Source organism: Strongylocentrotus purpuratus, unplaced genomic scaffold (assembly GCF_000002235.5).
Source record: "Strongylocentrotus purpuratus isolate Spur 01 unplaced genomic scaffold, Spur_5.0 spur5_scaffold_12, whole genome shotgun sequence".
NCBI lineage: Eukaryota > Metazoa > Echinodermata > Echinoidea > Camarodonta > Strongylocentrotidae > Strongylocentrotus > Strongylocentrotus purpuratus.
The window spans coordinates 6,156,120-6,178,759 of NW_022145597.1; the positions used below are offsets into that span (position 1 = coordinate 6,156,120).

Genomic DNA, 22,640 nt, shown 5'->3' on the forward strand with positions numbered 1-22,640 from the left:
CTCCCATCAATGATGGGCGAACTATATTTGGTCACGTGATTTACTTATGACCAATCGTAGAGCAAGATTCTTAGTACGTGGAATATAATGTTATTTTGTATGGATTAACATTAATTCTATTTGTATTGTATATTTCACAGTGTTTAATTGACAAATTCAAACTGATTGTAAACTTCTCCAATACCCCAATGTGGGTGACATGAGAATAAATTGTCATTGTCATTGTCATTGTCATTGACACGCTCTCTTAAAACAGGACTAGGATGGAACCCAGCTCCGACTTGGGTTCTGTGTACGAGGTTTCATGTTATTTATTTTCTTCATACTTTTTCATATCCCTTCACACATATAAAGGTGTATAAAAATAGTTGAGCTTGGTTTTTATACATTCTAGCTGTACACAAATCATTATTTTAGGTGATTAGTGAGGTACGAAAGGATCGATTTTAGATGAGGTGATACTACAGTCACCCGTCACTAATCTATTATAAACCAACTCTGAATTAACCGACTGATTCTTGGCCATTCGGGGTACCATTATTGCTTGTTTGGTTTATTGTCAGTCTAGCGGCAGCAGCGGTGTGAATACAAATGTAGGTGACTACGGATTTCATAAATTATGAACACTGATGTATTTCATACATTTGTTCTTATTCAGAAAACAGTTTGTGGCTTTACTTATGCAATTTTAAATAATAACAATAATATCATTACATATAATATACATATCATGACTTACCTGTATATTATATTTTCACTACCGTACTTCAATCCAAACATGAAATAATGAAGAAAGTGCAGAAGCAAATCGAAAGCACACTCTTACAGCACTTTTTGCTAAAATGAATACTGCTTGGCAAGCTCAATAATTTCTCATTTTGTCATTTCTCATTTTCTTATATTTGAAATACAGATATTTGATTAGATACCGGTAGTAGGATCACATTGACTACACTTTAAATAGGAATACATCGAGTCTCGTAGAATAATATATCACCCGTTTGTCATCTCAAGAAGGGGCCCCCATGAATAGTCAATAAATAATTGGAAGTGGACATTGAATTGAATTCATAAATCATTTTGCTCCATGAACATGAAGTGTCAATATTGGGTAATGAGAGTTTGGATAAACATGAAATGCTTTAACTTTATTGCTGATTGGTCTAAAACCAGTTTGTCTACTATGGGATTGGTCTACTGACTCTACTACTATATATGGTCTACACCAAGCCCGTCTTCGAACATGGTCTAATAATCATTTCGAAATTATCATTTGGTTTAATGACCATTTAGGCTAATAGTCATTTGGTCTAATAACTTTCCAATTAGTTTACTAACCATTTGGTCTGTTGCTCATTTAGTCTAATTTACAGTTTGTATAGTGCCCAATTTGTCTACGATCAATATGGTCTAATTATCATTTTAATCACACATGATTATTGGACTATTTGGGGGGTAGACAAAATTTGAATTAGACAATTTGGGAATCAAACTAACCGGTTATTAGACTAAATGAACAATGGACCAAATGATAAGTAGAGGAAATGATCATTAGACCATCTGGATAGAGTAGACGGCTGGGAGTAGACCATATGGGAAAAGACCAATTGGGTAGTAGACGATCTGGTTGTGGACTGAATGGCATTTCACCCATGTAATATTATTTGCTCCATATAGTTTACTTCTTATATACAAGTACATTGAAAATCTTCAAGCCACAAAAAAAAAAGAAAAAAAGAAGCTTCTTTCATGCTTTATGTCAACAACAAAAATTGCATTATAATAATTATCTGAATAGCACATTGAAAGATTAACTGTTCAAAGCTCCACAGAAAGTTTGGTGCTATGCCTATGAAGGCTAAGAAAAGAAAAAGGACTAGGTAATCACGTTCCTCTTGCTTTAGAAGAAACCTTTTCGATCTTAATTTTCATAAAATTTGATATTGAAGTGATGAGCTTCTTCATAGTCCATGGCAAATTTGCCGTTCTCCATTCCAACAACATAATAAAAAATATGATCTACAGTGACTACATGTACATTGTAGAACCATAAGACCCGAAAAATACCATTATTTTTGCGATTGTTACTTTTTATAAATATTAATTTCCACGGAGACTGCTTTACTTGTCTTGGTAAGCAACTAAGGGGGCGTTTTTCTGGACATTGTCACCCTTAGCAACCAGAATCCTGTCTATGACGCCATCCTTTGGTGCACGGATCACATACTGCAGGGAGCAAAGAACAAACAAGTGAAGAAAGGAGTGTTGTAGTACAACTCAATTCCATTTCTCTTTTAAAATCTTTTAAAATATATTTTGAGGGCTTAATTGATCATGTATTGCTCTTCAAATTGGCAACAATTATATTTTTCTTTTATCGCTACAAGGATAGAACTAAATGCAATTTCTCTAAAAACAATATACACAGCCAATAATAATGTTTAAAAGGTTATTTAAATGGCCAGTTTTTATCAAAAAATACAATTTCTATTCTCTCAATGTGTTGACAATTTAAGGATTTTAACTTTCTTTTTCTTTTTAAAAATTATTGGCATCAAATGCAATATAGTAATGAAACAAAAATGAATGCAGTGTTTGCAGAAATGATTAGGAGACAAGTAGAACATACATGACTTCAATATATATATTTTTAAAACTCATATTTGCCAATATACAAGAACACCAGCATTGCATGTTCACCAAGAAAACAGATTGATGATAGGACCCCTCTTAATGGTGTTTTGAGATAAAAACAAATTCAAACTCGCAAGATAAAAAATTTCATGGATAATTAATAAAGGAGGGAGAAATACAACAAAATAAAGACAAAAAGTAGGAACCCTTGACTTTACCTCCATCTTCATAGATTCTAAAGCAAGTAGAGGCTGCCCCTTCTCCACCTTATCTCCTGAGTTGACATAGACATGAGTGATGTCACCAGGCATAGGGGCGCGGTCACCATGACCTCCAGCACCGGACTCCTTGAGGAACTCTGGGACCGGTCTGGTCACCTCAACACCTCCGATCTAAACGGGAGAGAGAGGGGGGAGAGAGAGGGAGTGGGGTAGAGAGAGAGAAAGAGGGGGAGAGGGAGATGGGGAAACATGATCAGTTATGAGTCACTGCTAGAATGACCAACTTATTCTGCAGAGCTGAGTATGTTCACATATAAAAGTGGTATTACTACTACAGCACCGTGACTATAAAATATGACAGACATAAGGAAAATAAAAGGATTTCACCACTCACACTATTATTATTCTTGAAAATACACTATTCCAAATGTTATTATGGGCAAAGAGACGTTTTTGTTTTTTAAGAGGCAAATCAGTTTGAGTTTTTATATTTTTGGCACATGACAGTGCAGTGTCAGCCTTGCACTACAAAAACCATCCTCTTAAGCCTCATACAGATAGGACATAATGAATGGCCCAAAAAAGAAATTCAACATGCCACACCACCATGAATTAAATAAGCATAGGGCATTTCAATTCATTAAAACATGGAAGTCATGGGAAATGCATCAATGCCTTTGTTATATCCCATTTCAGTTTTGTTTTTTTCGTTAACTAATGAGCCATCCTTTCAAGCATAAAATGGTTTATCTTTCATCGTGCCAATTATTTTCCAGCTGAATTACCACATCATTTTTTTTTAACAAAAGCATTTTCACATACATGTACATACAATTAACAACTGAACTGTTCATAAATCTTGTTAAAAAAATTGTGGTGTGCTTTTCGTAACTCAAGAATGAAAGATGGACTGGTTGAACTGGAGCCTTTGTTGAATACTTTCAGATGTAAGCTTTAACATGTCACATCCACAAGACACATAAACTGGGACAAATCAATTTTTCACATACTGCAAATATTACAAAACTTGGTAAGGGTATGATTAATTTAACCCTCAAACTTACATTATCTGGTGAGAAGAGGTGAATACTATCTTCATGCATAACGACGGTGGACGTTGTCTTCTGACCGTCTACTACACTGGTCATCTCAAGGGCGTCACCCTCACCGGTCAGCGTGCCCTGGACACTGTAGGATGTACCTCCAACCTGCAGGAGAGGGGAAAGAGAAGGAACATGTGAAATGTCTTTCAATAAATATGACATAAATTTGGGTTGTTACGGTCAGTTCTGACCGTGTACGATACTGGTCATTTTGGGTGTTCATATTTGTTTAGGCCTCTTTTTCTGAACTGAGTAGCCTTGTTCAGAATGGTATGTGATGATGGCCTCTATATCTGAATCCTTTTCCTCTCATCTCTTAAATAATAATAATAATTAACCGTTCTTGTATAGCGCATAACACATAGTATTAAAACATGTCCCTAAGCGCTCTAGAGAAAAAACATAACAGAATACAAAGACAAGACATACTGGGTAACGGACAAAATGGATGAATTAAATGTTAAATAAGTGCGTCTTTAAAGCAATCTTAAACTTAACAATAGAGTCAATGTTTTTTAGATGTTCCGGGAGATTGTTCCATGAAGTTAAGGCAGTGTGAGCGAAGCTGCGTTGACCATATGACCTGGTCATCACTGGTGGAATAACAAACAATTTTTTCTTATTAGAACGAAGATTTCTAGAAGGTGTGTACAATGTTAATAGCTCAATCAAATAAGGAGGCGCAAAATCATAAAAACATTCATAAGCTAACAACAATATTTTGAATAAAATGCGAGAGTGAATGGGTAGCCAGTGTACCCTTCCTCTCCCCCCTTCCCACCCTCCTTCTCTCCCTCCCATTTTTTTTTGTATTGTATTGTATTGTATTGTATTGGTTTATTGAGATAAAAATCATCGGACATGCAGCTAAAAGCTGAAATTGTTCAATTTACAGAGTAAAAAAATACATGGCATAACATTGCATTGATAACACATTAAAATATATAGAACACTTAACAAATATTGTGTATATTTAAATACGATTTACAGTTTCATTGATGATATAAAATTGTTGTTTGTTTTACATGAAATAGAAATTTGATAATTAACAATTTACAGGTTTATTGCAACCGTGATACGTAGGTGGGATAACATTTAGATGCTTATACAGATAAAATACGATAAAAGAAAAGATATTAAAGCTAAGTTTCAATATTGGTTAAACAAGGTGATGTTCCTGAACTCAGCGAAATTGGCAAATTGATCTTACATCAGAGAGTATAAAGTGAAGAAACCTTGAATGCATTAAGTATAGTGATGATAAAGATGTAATGTTGACAATTTCCCCTCTCCCTCCCATTCCCCCGTCTCACCTAAACTGAGTACCCTTGCTCAGAATGGTATGTGATGATGACCTCTATATCTGTTTCCTTTTCCTATCATCTTATACCCTTCATTCCTCCTCACCCTCCCCTATCCCTCCTGTCCCCCAGTCTCACCTGAACCGAATAGCCTTGTTCAGAATGGTATGTAATGGTCGCTTCAACAGCTGTCTCTCCAGAGTTGAGCTTCACTCGTCTGCACAGGTTTTCATTGAGTCTCAGTCCGTTGCTCTGACTGTATGGCGAAAACGGATCTGGGATAGAAAAACCACCATGACAAATATCATTAGTCCCCATTTAAATCTCAAAATTCCAATGTCACTTCAGTCATTTTGTTGAATGTTACATGATTCAAGCGCTTAGCAAAATGATACATCATGCTGAGGTCACACCACATGACCTGCTAATAGTACAGAGGAAAGTCATGTTGTCTATAAATCAACAATTCTGTTAACAAAAAACATATGGTGAATATTAGGCAACAAAGGTGTGTAGCACATCTGCCCAAAACACACACACACACACAAAAGAAATTTAGAGGAGGATAACTCTCTGATAGGTATCATTATACTACTTGATTCTTAGTCATCTATCACAATTCTACAGCCATATTATTAGAAGTAGCCAAAAAACAACTCTGAGAAGTCAATCTATCTTTACTTGAAAATGTGCATGCATCGAGAGAAAAAAGAAAGAAAGAAAACAATTGCAGTTGACTTAAACTTTAATATGTATAACGAAAAAAAAAAAGAAAGAGTTTCTGATCTGTGACAGGAAAAACATGTCGGGGTCCAAAATATATTTGAATGCCGTTTGAATCCGGTGAACTGCAATTGGGAGGGCCATGCTTATACATCAAGCAGCTTACCAGTGGCTTCAAGGCTTTCCAGGCTGCTAGATCTCTGTTCATAGAGTACCAGAGCTAAGACGGCCCTGCACAGTGTTTGGTCATTGAGAGCGCCCCGCTCAGGAAACAGCTCCTTCTCGTACTGAGGAATGAAGTCAGTGTTGACGTTTCCTTTGCCAAACTCTGGATGCTTAGCTAGATCGTCTAGGAATCTGATATTGGTCTTCAACCCTACGATCTGTATTGGAGAAAAAGAATTATAATCTATATTTATGGGGATAATAAAAAAAAGGAAAAATACCTAGCTGCAATGGCCCATGTCTTTTCTTTTTAGAGGACCTGTAATAACATAATCTCTGTAATATATTTGTATAAGTGCCCCGAGACTGAAGGTACTTTTTAGTGATACTTTTGTACACGATAAATGCGAGAGTTATTTGTCACTACAGGTGTACGTCGCAATCCACTAAAAAAATTACCAATTTGAAATTAGCATAGCTGTAGTGATCTCAAATTTCAAACACTCATAACTTTATTAGTATTGGTCCGGATTCTTTCAAACTATCGCCATTCTGATGTTTCTGCTTTCATTCAAATGAACTTATTATAAAGTTTGGATGACTTTGATGACTTGCTCACCTGGTAGTCGTGAAGACATTTCCTGAGTTTCTCTAAAGCGCTCTTCCTGTCATGTGACCAGACGACCAGCTTTGCAATCATAGGATCATAGAAGGGGGTCACATCATCACCTAGCAACAGAGAATAGGAAAAAATAACAATTATCATTATCATCAATCATCTGGATTCATATATAACGCTTAATACGAAATACCGTCTCTAAGCGCTTTACAAATATCATTACTCAGTCATCGGATTCATTTTTGGACCTTAATACAGTGTAATTATTCTCCACCTCTGTATAATTTTTTCTCAATATGGTTGTAGTAATCTACACTACATCCCCAATTCTACTTCACATTTGAAGCCTATCCAAGCATTTCCTACCTTGCCTTACACCAGTCTCGATCCTAATTGATTCATCAGCGTCTGGGGTAGCTAGATGGATGAGGGGACCTGCGCCCGGCATGAAGTTATTATCAGGGTCCTCAGCATAGATTCTAGCTTCAAAGGAGTGTCCATGGAGCCGGAGGTCAGCCTGGGTCACCGGTAAGGGGTCACCTGCTGCTACCTGTGTATGAAAGAGGATAGAGAGTTTATTAATTAATGATTTGATTACATATTTTTTTCTTCTGTAAAACCAGGAACTTTCGCGACATGAAACTGCACAGGCTGTAAATGACTGCCATTCCACTTCAAGAAACTTCAAAAATTGTGAAGATCAGAGTTGTATCATTTGCAATTTGATTATTACGCAGATAGACAAACAGACAGACAGAGAGAGGGAAAGGAAGGCAATGTATTCATACCTTGAGTTGCCATTCCACTAGATCAGTCTTAGTAACCATCTCTGTGACACATATACAGACAGACAAAAACAGACAGACAGACAGACAGACAGAAAGAGGGAAAGGAAGGCAATGTATTCATACCTTGAGTTGCCATTCCACTAGATCAGTCTTAGTAACCATCTCTGTGACACATATACAGACAGACAAAAACAGACAGACAGACAGACAGACAGAAAGAGGGAAAGGAAGGCAATGTATTCATACCTTGAGTTGCCATTCCACTAGATCAGTTTTAGTAACCATCTCTGTGACAACAGATACAGATAGACAAACAGATAGACAGACAGACAGACAAACAGACAGACAGAAAGACAGACAGAGAGAGGGAAAGGAATACAATGTATTCTTACCTTTATTTGCCATTCCACTAGATCAGTTTTAGAAACCATCTCTCTGATGACAGATACAGGCAGACAGATAGATAGATAGATACATAGATAGATAGACAGACATACAGACAGACAGACAGAGACAGGGAAAGGAAGACAATGCATTCTTACCTCTATTTGCCATTCCACTAGATCAGTTTTAGAAACCATCTCTCTGATGACAGATACAGGCAGACAGATAGATAGATAGATAGACAGACAGACAGACATACAGACAGACAGACAGAGACAGGGAAAGGAATGCAATGTATTCTTACCTTTAGTTGCCATTCCACTAGATCAGTCTTAGTAACCATCTCTGTGACAGGGTGCTCTACTTGAAGTCTAGTGTTCATCTCCATAAAGTAAAATTTCTGCTGGGCATCCATGATAAACTCTACAGTACCTGGGAAAAGATAATCAAATACTTCATAGAGGTGTTGTGGTCTAGTGGATAAGTTACCGGACTGTAGATCACAATGTAAGGGGTTCAAATCCCAGCCCAGCCCAGCACTAACGTCCCTTGGCAAGATGTTAATCTACATTTGCCACTCTCCAGTCTCCACCCATTTATTAAATGTGTACCTGGTAGGATGCCAATGTAATGTACATGTAGTTGGCTCAGCATTGTGAGCATCTGTAAAATGAAATGCTCCCCAGGGAGTGGATAATGTGCATACATTGAGGGCAGGCAAGCCTGAATTTGATGGCCGGGGTAATTATATATACTTTTAAGCTACTTGTTGCTATATCTCATATATCAGAGCATCAGAAGAGGAAGTTTCAACAATTTTATTCTTCTTCCACATGAGTATACAAAGAGTGAGAAAGCTCACAAATTTGGGGGTATTTTTTCACCTTTTCCTGAACTTGAATTCTCTTTAAAGTCTGTCTACACTAGTTTGGCCAGGGGGGATTAGACCTCCATGCAAGGTCACTGACAGGGGGTTATCTCATCAAATCAGCTCTCAATTAACATAAGAAAAGAGGCTCATGGGGACCAACAGGCACCGATTGGGTATTGTTTGCTATATAGAGGGCGCAAGTAGCTATACGTAGTACAGTGGGGCTTTAAATAGTCAACTAAATAACTGGACACCTGACCCCTTCTAAGCATTGTTTTGTAGCTCACCTGCTCCTACATAGTTGACAGCCCTGGCTGCCTGCACTGCTGCTTCTCCTATCTGCTTCCTTACTTCTTCTGACAGATGAGGCTAGAAAAAACAAGAAGATTGTACGCATTTAACCCATTGCTTACTGGAACCTGGTGGTCCCTGTGTTAAGCCTATGGGAATGAGAGAATTCAGTAGTCAATGGGTTAATAGTGAGGCTAATGGCATTGTTTCATTGTCTGCTATATAGAAGGCAGGTGTGAGTCGGGATTGGCCTAGCAGTCTGTAATTTGGTACATACATGTAGAACAATCCTGGGTTTGATCCTACATCACGTCTTTAGGATGTTGATAGTATAGGGTAATATGTGTAAAGCGCCATGAGGGTCAGAACCTGACGGATACCGGCGCTATATAAATAACCATATTATTATTATTATTATTATACCTGGGTGTAAATAACGACATGTAGATCACACTGATACACATCTGTAAAATCCCAATTTCGACACTAAATGGATTTAAACAAAGGTGCTCAGTTGATATCCCAGATTGGGGGCCATCTATTATGAGGGGATACAAAATTGTTTACATCTGTTTACCCCTATTTGATCTATTCCCATCTTGTGCCCCCCCCCCCCTATCTCTGTCTCTCTGCCTCTGTCTATCTCTCCCTCTTACTCTCCCCCTCTCTCTCACCTTCTCTCTTTCCTCTCTCTTACTCTATCTCCCCCTCCCCTTTCCCTGTCTACTTACTGCTGGTGCTTCTTCAATAATCTTCTGATGTCTCCTCTGTACACTGCAATCTCTCTCAAACAGGTACACATAGTTTCCGTGTTTGTCTCCAAATACCTGTACTTCAACGTGCCTGTTTTTCAAAAAGGAAAAAATAGTGCTTCATTACTTGGGTACATAGTATTTCACATCTGTAAAGAATTAAAATGATATTTTACATCAATCTCTATTTAATTATTACATGATTTACAGCCTTGGAGGTGTTTAGATTTCTTCCTTATTAGACAAAATGCATAAAACCACAAATTCCTAGTGATTCCTCTGAGTCCTATCTATACACTTTGAAGCCAGTACGGCTATGATTAATTTAATCCATTATTAAAGTGTTTTATGTATCTCATTAAGACATTTATAAGTATGAAGATGTCTATATTAAAAAGAATCATGCCACAGAATTGCTCATTAGTTTGTTCTTTGTTGAACTGCTCTGAATAACCTTTCTTTTTTCTCAGGCACACTGGAAAGCAGTCTGTATCAAACTTTTTCACTGGAGGTCGAAGGTCGAAGGTCACTCCTTACCTTGGGGTCTCGACATACTTTTCAACGAGCATGATGTCATCATCAAAAGATTTCTTGGCCTCTCGCATAGCTGAATCTAAGGCTTCATCAAAATCCGCCGCTGTCATCACAATACGCATACCCTATGATAGAGAAACACATCAAAGAAATGTTTTGATCAATTTCTATTCATGGACTCTGCAAGTAATAACAGAGGAAATTGCACAAAAATTATCTTTATGCTACATTAACAACATTAAGAATTATTATACTACGAGCCTGTGTTCCAAGAGAATAAATCATATATTTGATTCCGTTTGTCTGATCAAGTTTAATATTGTTAGCATACTGCTTTTCTTCCGTAGGTTACATCGCTCCACCGATGATGAATCAGCATGCAATATTCTTCCAATATTGCACGCTATTTTGGGGGGTAAGGCATTTTATTCTCATCACCAAGTCCCTCAGAGAGGACTCAAAGCTGTCGGTCCCTTGGTTGCTTTCTCACAAGCATACACATGCTTTCTTAGCAGTCAGGTAAAACAAACAAACAACATGTTGCAATGCTATCACATGGATATAAATCCAGATGAGAAAAGAATATACAGTTTTAAAGGGGGTGTAGCATGGCAAATACTGGTTTATGCCATCTACGATTTCTTTTGGACAACTGCACATAAACAAATAGACTTGATTAACGGTCAGTGCCCGCTAGCATTCGCGAAACAGACCGAAGTTCTCCTCACGCTTCGTTTTCGCGTATGTTCCACGTACGTGAATACTGCGGTCGCGTCGTCTGTAGTCATATTATACCGATTGGCCGCGAGTCAGGCCACGTAGTCTTGTCGTGCTACACTACCTTTAAAAAAATCCTCAGAAGAATGTCACCTTCATCTCTACCAGCAATCAGCAGTACTGATAAACACAAACATGAGGTTTGAAGAGTGAACTCACCTTTCCTCCTCCACCCCTGACGGCCTTCAACATGACTGGATATCCTATACGTTCAGACTCCTGTCTCAATCTCTCTTTTGATTGGTCCTCGCCATGGTAACCCTCAATGATTGGCACGCCAGCTGCTGACATGATGTGCTTAGATGTGCTGAGATTAGAAAGTACACAGGACATTGGTAATCATTATGATTTTAAGTCATATAAGTCTCTATATAGGTAAGAATTTACTTATTCTCTGCAATTTAAAAGAGGGAGAGAGGGAATAAAGAAAGAGAGCTAGAGAAAGAATGCTAGCCTGTATTCATGTCTGTAACCACTGGTGTACTGGTGGGGGGGGGGGGGGGCTTTGGGCTTCCATATACAAGTGATGTATAATTGTACAAATAAAATTGAACCATGACTTATTTTCAATTCCATATACAAGTGATGTATAAATGTTCGTGAAATCACATGATTTTCAACAAAATGCGCGTTTCTCCATTTCTGTTGCGAACTGTCACATTCCCAAATGACCAGGAAGAACAAATGTTTTTTTATAGTCACTAAGGGGCCGTGGCCACTAACAGTAACACTAGTAAAAAAAAAATCCTTTCTACAAGCAACTGTGACAAGCACGGCCGGGCGTTCCATACTTACATCATGTAACACTGCACATATACCGTTAAGGGGCCCATTGGGGAAATTGAATTCAAACAAGATTAAGAGTAGTGAACAGTTCAACGAATCGTCTTCTTTCTCTAATTATTTAATGAAACGGCAAAGCTTTCGCCCTTCGGGGGGGGGGGGGGGGGCAACTGAATTCAGACTAGGATTAAGAGTCGAGAACGGTACAACGAATCGTTTCCCTTCTTTAATAATAATATTTAATGAAGTGTCAAAGTTTTCGCGCTTTGCGCAGGAGGGGGGGGGGGGGGTAAACTGAATTCAGACAAGAATACGATACAACGAATCTTCTTCTTTCTCTGATAATTTAATGAGAAATGTGAAAGCTTCCGCGCTTCCCGCGGGTGGGCGAATATGAATTCAGACAAGGATTAAGAGTAATAGTTTAATGAAACGTCAGTTTCCGCGCTTCGCGCGAGATGGGCGAAATTAAATTCAGACAAGGATTAAGATTCGGAACCGGTACAATGAATCGTCTTCTTTCTCTAATAATTTAATGAAGTGTCAAAGCTTCCGCGCTTCGCGCGGAAGGGGGGAAACTAAATTCAGACAAAAGCACGATACAACGAATCGTCTTCTTTCTCTAATAATATAATGAAACGTGAAAGCTTCCGCGCTTCACGCGAGATGGGCGAAAATGAATTCAGACAAGGATTAACAGTCGGAACTGGTACAATGAATCGTCTTCTTTCTCTAATAATTTAATGAAGTGTCAAAGCTTCCGCGCTTCGCGCGGGAGTGGGAAACTGAATTCAGACAAAAACACGATATAACGAATCGTCTTCTTTCTCTAATAATTTAATGAAACGTGAAAGCTTCCGCGCGGGATGGGCGAAAATGAATTCAGAGAAGGATTAAGAGTAATAATTTATTTATTATCAAAGCATATACAACGTCTCAGGATGTGACAGATCACTTTTCTCTAACTTCTAACCAATCAGAAGGCCTCGATTTTTTCCAGGAAGTACCTGTGGACATTAATGCGCCAAATGTGTTTCTCAAATCGCAAAAGATCCCTACTCCTGGAAGGGGTAGGAGAAAGCAATTTGACGTCATAATTATTACTCCAGGAAGTGCCTGAAAATGCGTTTAATTTGGTTCTAAAATTGCAAATGCTTCTTACTCTGACCCACCCCCGCTTGGTCGCTCCGCTTCCTCGCTGCTTAAGCCTCGCTCTGTCGCTTCATCGTGTTACATATATTAAACCCCATTCCATTTTGTGTCCCCCCCCCCCCCCCCCAGTAAGAAATTCCTGGATCCGCCACTGACGCCCATACCACTTGAGCTTCGGGGGCTCTGCCCCTTGGCCCTAGCCGGGGCTTTGCCCCTAGACCCCACTTTGCGAAACGTTCAGCGGGGTCTGCATGTTAGAGTGGGGTGCTGCGATTTTTTTTTGGTCAGCCCCCCCAAACGTTTTTGCTCATTACGCCACTGTCTGTAACCCTCCAAAAATGAAAAATGCATACTTCCACAGGTATAGATTTCTTTTTAGTAGCACTAAAACCTTATCAGTGTATGTTATCCTTTTTATTCTTCTTACAAAAACGTAAAATAGCATATTTTTAGCTGGTTTAAGTGCCTACTCTTCTCCAAGATTGCATGGTTTAAATTAAAGATATTAAACACAGAGCCTAAATCTCTTCAATATACACAAGACAATTATATAATGAAGATGGTATGTATTCCATCACGTTTAATAGCTGCTTTTTTCACCCGATCTTGAAAATGACTAAACAAACTTACCTCTTTATGCCCATATCCCTGATGGCTGAAGATGGTGGTCCAACAAAGATGACCCCTTCCTTATCACAGAGGTCAGCAAACTCTGTATTCTCTGATAGGAAACCATATCCAGGGTGGATAGCCTACAGACATCAAGTCAAAGTACGATTTACGCACAAGTATTTCAGATACTGGGTATTTTCAAAAGATCTTTATGACTGTACATTTTCAATCATAGTTTGGTTATAGAGTAGATAGAGTATAGTATAGATAAAGTTATAAAGTAATACAAGAAAGAATACTTTGGTATATCGGTGGCCCGTCTTATAAACAGTTGCCATTTATCGCCATCCTATTGCGGTTCAGATAATACTTTAAATTCAAATCATGTGTTATAGAAATATTAAGTTCGTTATTATATGTACAAAATCACATTTTGACATAAAGTTATTATTGTTTGTATATTTGTATTATACATGTTCTTTGTTATTCAGTTATTGCATTTGGAAAAAGGCAGAAATTAAATCAAATCAAAATAACTCACCTTGGCACCTGATGCCTTGGCTACTTCTATAATCTTCTGTTTTATAGAGCCAGTAAACGGCGTTAATTCAAAATTATATTCCAATACGTTGGTTGAATTAGTTCTGTAATTTATATGTTTAATTACAAGTTACATTTAAGAGATGGAAACTGAAAGGACAAATAACTCACCTGGGCACCCGATGCCTTGGCTACTTCTATGATCTTCTGTTTGTTGAGGTAACTGAGTTGAGAAGCAGCTGGTCCTATATGATAGGCTTCGTCAGCCTGGTATTCAAAATAACACGAAAAGAGAGGTATGAAAAAACATGGTGAAGGAATTGAAATATGTCATGGGTTGGGGATCCCCCAGTTTCTCTGGTAACAACTGCTCCAGATATTATTTCCTCATAAGTACAGGGTTAGGGTTAGGTTAGGTCTAGGGTAAGTCCGGGGGGGGGGGGGGGGGGGGGGGGGGTTGACGTTGATAATTTAGTTAGTGTAATAATTACTGCGAAGCAATAGGGGTTTTGACTCATACATGTACATAAGAGTTAAATGCCTTTTGGCTGCCAGAAGACAAGTTTCTGTAATGATGATACACTTCAAACATTTACAATAGATATATTCAATTGTAACACTTCTTTAAAGATATTGAATAACAAAAATGAGATGATTTGTATCAAAGTCTATTCACTTTACCTTCTTGACACATCAGTTCAGTGTCATTTAAAGGTCACATCACATTAACTAATCACAAAAATCAGCAAAAATCAATGAAAAATTATTTAACATTATTTAATCCATTTCTGTTATACATTACTCTTTAGGATCACAATGTAAGTAGTGTGACTATCAAATGTGAATATAAAAATTGTCCATTAGAATTTCTGCTTTAAAACGAAACTTCAGTATTTCTCATGCTCTCATGTTGCTGCTTCTAAAGAGGAAACTGTAATCACTAATACAATTCTAACAATTTATTTTCTTGACAAACATATAATAGCCAATTCAAATTATGATAAATTCACAGATATCATATATAATGAAACCTTGAATATCTATTTACCATGGCAACATGCATTGAGTTCCTGTCTGCATCACTGTAGACTGCTACTGTTTTAACACCAAGCTTTCTAGCTGTACGGATTACACGGCAAGCGATCTCACCACGGTTGGCTATCAGAACCTTGCTGATAGACGCTGTAGAAACTAGAATGAAAATTAGATAGATTTGTGAGCACATACATGTACGGTAGGCTCTACTCTGGCTCAAGTTTTGAGGAAAACTGTAGGAAGTGAGAGGTTGAAAAATAGATTTCACCAGCAGTATGTGTTTGACCAGAAAGATAAGTAACACTCAAAGGTAATTGAAACAAAAATGAAAGTGATTACAATTTGTTCTGTTAGATCTGTCAGAAGCAATCATAGAAATGATCATCAATTCAGCATGCATAGGACCAAGAACATGCATCCCCTCAAAAATATAAAAAATTGCCACTATATCATACAGTATGTCAGTCTCAATTCAACTCAATTCAAAATTCAATTAAAATTTATTGTCCAATGTTTGGAAATTTGTTTCGTTTGCACGTCAGTACAAGATTACAGATTATAAACATCAATAAGACACAAATGAATACAGAATAGTACATTTGACTTGAACATAGGTAACACAAAATGCGATAATGCATAATTCAAATTTGATTCATAATAATATACATGTACAGGAACCGGGTGGTCCCTGTATAGCTTATATGGGAATGAGTGATTTCATCTGTGATGAAATTTTGAAGACTAATTAATCTGTTTACCTGATCTCGATAAACACCCAGCTTGCCATCCTAACTTTCTCGTCAACTCAGCAAATTTTCTGCAGAAAGGTTGAAACAGAACGAAAATATATAACATTACAAATAATGGGACATATTACAATTTGGTTCAAGCAAGTTAATAAAATATACTGACAAATTAACAGTCTAGAATGCTTCCAGCTAAAGAACTGAAATGGTATAAGACACGTTCAAAACTTTCCATTCAATTTCCCAAAGTATATATAAATATATAAAAAACAAAGTCACTTATTTTGATTAAATTGATTTAGATTTAATCTAACTTCCAAATTTAGACTCATAAAGCCACAAAGAATCTTTGTGCAATACTGGGTACATAACCTAGAAAACAAAAAGAGAAACAAAATTCATATTAGAATATTATGTGCAAATAACAGATGACTATTCCACAAAAGTCAATAGAAAGTTATAAGTCATGATTTATAACCAAAATTAATTTCATACTGGGATACAATTATTTTTTTAAAGTTCATTCCTGGTTCTCTTGACCTCTTTTAAGTCTGTAAATCATTCATATTACATGTTGATATTTCTATGCACTTTACATGATTAAAGATATGATAGGAAAGCACTTGTGTTCATGTGTCACTATTCAAAAATTGTATTATTTGCAGATGGCATGTACTTTGATGTTTACTTTCCAGGTGACATGTATTACTGCAGGCTAACTATTAATCTAACTAACCAAGAGAGAGAGAGAGAGACAGAGAGAGACAGAGAGAGACAGAGAGAGAGAGAGAGAGAGAGAGAGAGGGGGGGAGGGAGAGAGAGAGAGAGAGAGAGAGAGGAGAGAGGGAGAGAGACAGAGAGAGAGAGAGAGAGAGAGAGAGGGAGAGAGAGGGAGAGAGAAAGAGGAACATGAAACTTTAATTCACACACACACAGATTACATTGCTGATGAGTTGACTCGATATGTGCGTGCATGGACTTTGGAAGAAATCAGAACAGTACAAAAAAAAACAGTTCTATAAAATTTTCTTTAAAGGGCAATTCAATGCTTGAAATATGAGTGAACTAAATCGATACAAATCTCAAATTTGCAGTTTGGTCAGTGGATTGTGACAACATCGAGGATAACTCTGCCATTTGTCGTGTACAAAATTATCATTAATTTCTGGTGCACTACTAAAATATATATTGGAACAAATGGGAAAGTTGTATGCCACTACATCGCAGAAACATTACAGATTCAGCCAATTTGAAGAGCCCATACCAAAAGTGATTACAACTTTCATTTTTTGTCTGATATATCAGTCCATTTTCGGATTGTTTTGCTTTTTTCTCGAGAGTACTTTATTATTAAGGTTGAATTTAACACAGCCACATCTTGACTTACCTATAAAAATCTAGGCTCTGCTCAAGGCTTTAGGAATTGTGATAAAGTGTCATATTACTGTACATGTTGATCTCTACTTGCAGACTATATTTTTTAACTCATAAAGATTCAGAATTTTCCCAAAAGATCCAAAAGGCAATTTCATGCAATGTAATTATTTGATAATAGTTCTGTTGGTATCTCTACCATTAGGCAGTGGTAATGTTCAGAGAATTTTCATTTTCAGGTGAAAATTAAAAAAAAACAACAACAAACAGACAGATGTGGTTTGGCAACTATTTGCATAAATTGGAATCAACACTAATCATTAACATATTTTCATCTTATTTTTTTAAGACAAATATAAATGAATATCACATGAACCTCTGTGAATAAAAATTACAAAAACAAATAACAAATCAGTTGCGAATTTATATATGAAAATAATGAAAATGAAAATGAAAATGGTAATCTTAATTTTCAATCCATATTGATGAGCAATTTAGAGACTCTAATATTTGTTTTCAATGTATTAATATCATGACATGAGTAGTTCAAGGCAGTCTAGATAAAAGCATACCGGTATATTACACAAATCTCACTAAATTAAATTAAAAGGAGACAAAGAACTGCTCTGGGTTAAAAAAAACAAAAAAACTAATATGCCCTCTACATCTTCAAATTTAGATGTCGACCAGACTATTAATTTTACGCTTAAATATTTATAATTACATTTGCAGTTTTCTTTTACTTTTTATTCATTATCAGTAGGGGCCCTGGTCCGTGAATAAGGATCGGCAACATTTTCACGGACTTCTAGGCCTTTCTATTTCTAGGGTTACCGATCAGTGCCTTGACAATGCTCTATGAATCATGATGCATGTATAAACAGAAACTTTCACATTATGAACGATAAATCCTTAGGAATAGGGTGTCTGAACGATTTTTCAATTTTCAATTTGGGATCGTTTTTCACCATTTTTGTTTGATATTTGAATAAAAAAATGTTATCAGAATAATACATTTCAAATTTCAAGTCTCACCGATGTTTCTATCAAAAGTTACAGCCCCTCCAAAACGCTGGTATATTCATATCATTTTGGTCAAAATCGACGAAAAAGACGTCCACGCAGAGTGATGTTGTTTTGCTAAATTTAGCCAAACAGCTGTATCGCGCGATATGCAAGCGTATGCATATCGTACGCATGCTGCTAAGCCAATCCGCGACTTGCAGCTTGAGCTACGCTGTCTCCGCGACATGTGCCATTGACTAGTATGGTTGGCGTTCGTCGCACAATAAACCCGGAAGTGAATGCACGTTATAGTCAATGGCAATATCGCGGAGATGTCTCCGCGATATTGCCATTGACTATAACGTGTATTCACTTCCGGGTTCTATGCCGCGAATGGCCACCCATACTTTCTTTCACTCTAATGTGTAATTGAATTTGGGGTTTCGTTCGTACGCGGAGATGTTACGCGATGTAACCATGGTTTGGACTGAGCGGAGCGCACGCCCCCTAATTAGCTGATCCACCAAATAGCGAGAAGGGTATTTTTAAACTGTTATCAGTTTTGATCCCTGGGGGCTAGCGAAAAAATAAGCACATAGAATTGTTCCTAAGGACTGGGACTACTTATCGATCGGGGCATCATATCTCAAAAGTGACAAACCTCAGAGTTAGCTAGGACACAATGTTTCAATTGCTGCTTTGACCAAGATATTTTTAGAATTTCGGGGGCTACGCCCCTTTGGAAATATTGGAATTTACCTGCTCTTTCATATGACACCTCATTTATTGAGTATCACCTTCAGGATCACAACAGATAAAGGTTTGAATCTTGAATTGAAAAAAAAAAATTGACTTTTTTTGCATGGTCGCGCAATGCACGTAGACTGCATAGGGATGCGTGTTTAGAGATATGAGTGTGAGGTATTGTGAATGGATATTTGAGAGCGTGTTCACTCGTCACACAACATAACTCTTATTTTTATTTTAGCTACGAGGAAACAAGGTTGCACTGACAATAAAATACAAGAAAGAAAATGTTCCCTTTTCGTTAATTTATTGGGTACTGAACAAAGCTGACAATGCACTTGCAAAGTGCAGTCAAGCAAAAGTAGCAGACTTGAAAATGTGAATATTGCACGAAGATTACATAATGATTAAGGGTGAGAATGAACATGAATAAATGCGATGTACATAATGAATGAAAGCTTACGACAGAATAGAAATGGCGTCGAAAGTCCAATGAAGATGAAGAGAGATGAAAACGAAGGAAGGGGCTCACGCGATGATGTGCGGAGGCTTGAAGAGGCGGAGATGTAACTTCGTTGTCGTGGCTGAAGAGCCGTGAAGAATCTCGACGCTGACGTCCGTGATGAAGATGTGGTTGAAGCTCTCAGGCGAGAAGAGAAGAGAAGAGAAGAGATGTGGCGCTCGACGACGAAGCAGTGAATCGCTTGATGTCGGAGGCAAGTAGAAATGTAGACATGCAAAGCCGGCACTGGTGCTGAGTAGTAAATGTTGCTCGTTTGATGCGCCGGACTTTGATGCGCCGGATGAAGAAATGTTTAGATGAGCTGCGGTGAAATGATGAGCTCATGAGTGGAAAGAGCTACCGGAACGAAGAAACTGGCAGCTCCCAGCGGAGAGTCAGGCGCCATGTCGGTCCTGACTATAACGTTCCACTGGGAGACTGCAGCCCGATGAACACGGCAGAAAAAGAGTTGACGTGCCGTAAAATAGACGACAGGCACAGAAGAATACAGCCTGGAGAGGAAATTGCGGAGACGTCTTGACTCGACCAAGGTGAAAGCGGGAGTGGAGAAAAACCTCGTGGAGTTGAAAATACGCGGGGGAACGGTGCGCGGAACCACGATGCTCGATTGGAGGAATGAACACACGTGGTCCGAATAATGAATATAAATAAGTACCGTGATGGAAAAATACTGGAGACATGCATGTACGGTGAAAGTAGGGCGAATGTAAGTAGGGCGAATGTAAGAGCCGCTACATTACTCCCCTGCCAGAATTGAAGCTGTGTATGCAATACACAGATGAGAGACGAAAAAGATATAGATGAGCAAAGTACAAAATGTCACAAGAATCAATGGCTGATAAAAATGTAAAAGTGCATGTATTGTATAATATAGTGTATGCAGTAATTTACAACAGCCTAAGAAATGTACAAGCATGGCATGTTGAAAAAATGTAAACAACAAGCATGGTATGCGAACGGCTGTTTAGTTGCCAAAAATAGAACAGTAATGAATGTCATGGTATGCATCGAATAAACGTGTATAAATGCAAGAGCATAAAAAAACATTCAATACATAATCCAGAATGAAGACATTTTATAAAACATTGCTAAGTCCAAAAAGTCTGGGAATAATAAATCCGTACAACCAAGCTTCAAAGTAAACGAGGGGTCACCACTTTAGAGATAAAATTGGTGAACGTACTACATCATGACATAAAAAGGTAAATGGACATTAATGAATGAAAGCTTACGACAGAATAGAAATGGCGTCGAAAGTCCAATGAAGATGAAGAGAGATGAAAACGAAGGAAGGGGCTCACGCGATGATGTGCGGAGGCTTGAAGAGGCGGAGATGTAACTTCGTTGTCGTGGCTGAAGAGCCGTGAAGAATCTCGACGCTGACGTCCGTGATGAAGATGTGGTTGAAGCTCTCAGGCGAGAAGAGAAGAGAAGAGAAGAGATGTGGCGCTCGACGACGAAGCAGTGAATCGCTTGATGTCGGAGGCAAGTAGAAATGTAGACATGCAAAGCCGGCACTGGTGCTGAGTAGTAAATGTTGCTCGTTTGATGCGCCGGACTTTGATGCGCCGGATGAAGAAATGTTTAGATGAGCTGCGGTGAAATGATGAGCTCATGAGTGGAAAGAGCTACCGGAACGAAGAAACTGGCAGCTCCCAGCGGAGAGTCAGGCGCCATGTCGGTCCTGACTATAACGTTCCACTGGGAGACTGCAGCCCGATGAACACGGCAGAAAAAGAGTTGACGTGCCGTAAAATAGACGACAGGCACAGAAGAATACAGCCTGGAGAGGAAATTGCGGAGACGTCTTGACTCGACCAAGGTGAAAGCGGGAGTGGAGAAAAACCTCGTGGAGTTGAAAATACGCGGGGGAACGGTGCGCGGAACCACGATGCTCGATTGGAGGAATGAACACACGTGGTCCGAATAATGAATATAAATAAGTACCGTGATGGAAAAATACTGGAGACATGCATGTACGGTGAAAGTAGGGCGAATGTAAGTAGGGCGAATGTAAGAGCCGCTACACGTGTAATCTCTATGGGAAGAATTTTAGCACACAACATCGGGTGCGCGATCAGACACCCTATTAGGAAGACGGACAACTAAAAAAAAAAACTGTGCGCCATCTACACGTTCGTAATGGCGTTATCACAGTTTTTCCTTCATAATTATTTTTGCCTTCGGCGTCGACTAGAAGGGATGAGATTGATTTAGATGACTCCGGCAGCGAGAGTTTAACACGGCTTGCAAGATTTTCAACATGGATGTCGATTTTGACCCATAATTTCCTTAAAAGGGACCATTAAACGGATTATTCAATCAAGTTAGTAAGTGGAACCGATGTATTATAGCCTAGGCCTAATTTACATTTGGATATACACGATGTAAAATGACATTTTGGGGGATTTGGGGGGCAAAACGCTACGACCTGAAATGGCCGTGGCGTTATCAAGGGAATGTGTAGTCTATAGATCTAGATCTAGGTCTAGACGGTTTCCGTCTCTAAAGAGAGAGCCGGCCGACCCTACCCCAATAAGAGGCTAACGAACGAAAGAGACAGAAAATTCGGTCTACAATTCACCATGATTTCCTTCATCAATCAACAATGTTTCCCAATTCCCATGCATTATATTGGATGAATTAAACAGTCACAAACCACACACAAATTTGGGCATGTGGGTCTACATATAAAATGCTGGTACGCAGGTAAAATCTAATGAACTTTACTAACTCATGACTAATTAATTTCCAAAGCATTACAGATGAGTATTCTTGTATATATAATTCGAATTATCGAGTACACTTACCTAGAATTTAGCTGCATTATCAGAGAAGAGGCCATTTTCAACGGAGATTTTCCTGGATTTTTAAGATTTTAGCCCGTCGACTGCTTTTTATCCTCGTACAAAAAGGAAATAAAAGTTTAATTTATGAATTCAAAAATAATAATAAGTTAT

The 22,640-nt window shown here is 38.1% G+C and overlaps 1 protein-coding gene across 1 annotated transcript; it reads right to left on the reverse strand.

The window, feature by feature from the left end:
• Nucleotides 1–293: 293 nt before the first annotated feature.
• On the reverse strand, nucleotides 294–22,583 carry LOC753561 (methylcrotonoyl-CoA carboxylase subunit alpha, mitochondrial-like). Its single transcript, XM_030981691.1, has 17 exons — nucleotides 22,491–22,583; nucleotides 16,044–16,102; nucleotides 15,299–15,441; nucleotides 14,422–14,517; nucleotides 13,729–13,850; nucleotides 11,323–11,470; nucleotides 10,390–10,511; nucleotides 9,832–9,943; nucleotides 9,097–9,178; nucleotides 8,243–8,370; nucleotides 7,133–7,316; nucleotides 6,767–6,876; nucleotides 6,149–6,365; nucleotides 5,398–5,534; nucleotides 3,920–4,063; nucleotides 2,853–3,026; nucleotides 294–2,226 (listed from the first exon to the last, which is right to left on the reverse strand). The coding sequence occupies exons 1-17, from the start codon at nucleotides 22,523–22,525 to the stop codon at nucleotides 2,122–2,124; spliced, it is 2,118 nt and encodes a 705-aa protein (XP_030837551.1). The 5' UTR covers nucleotides 22,526–22,583; the 3' UTR covers nucleotides 294–2,121.
• Nucleotides 22,584–22,640: the final 57 nt, after the last annotated feature.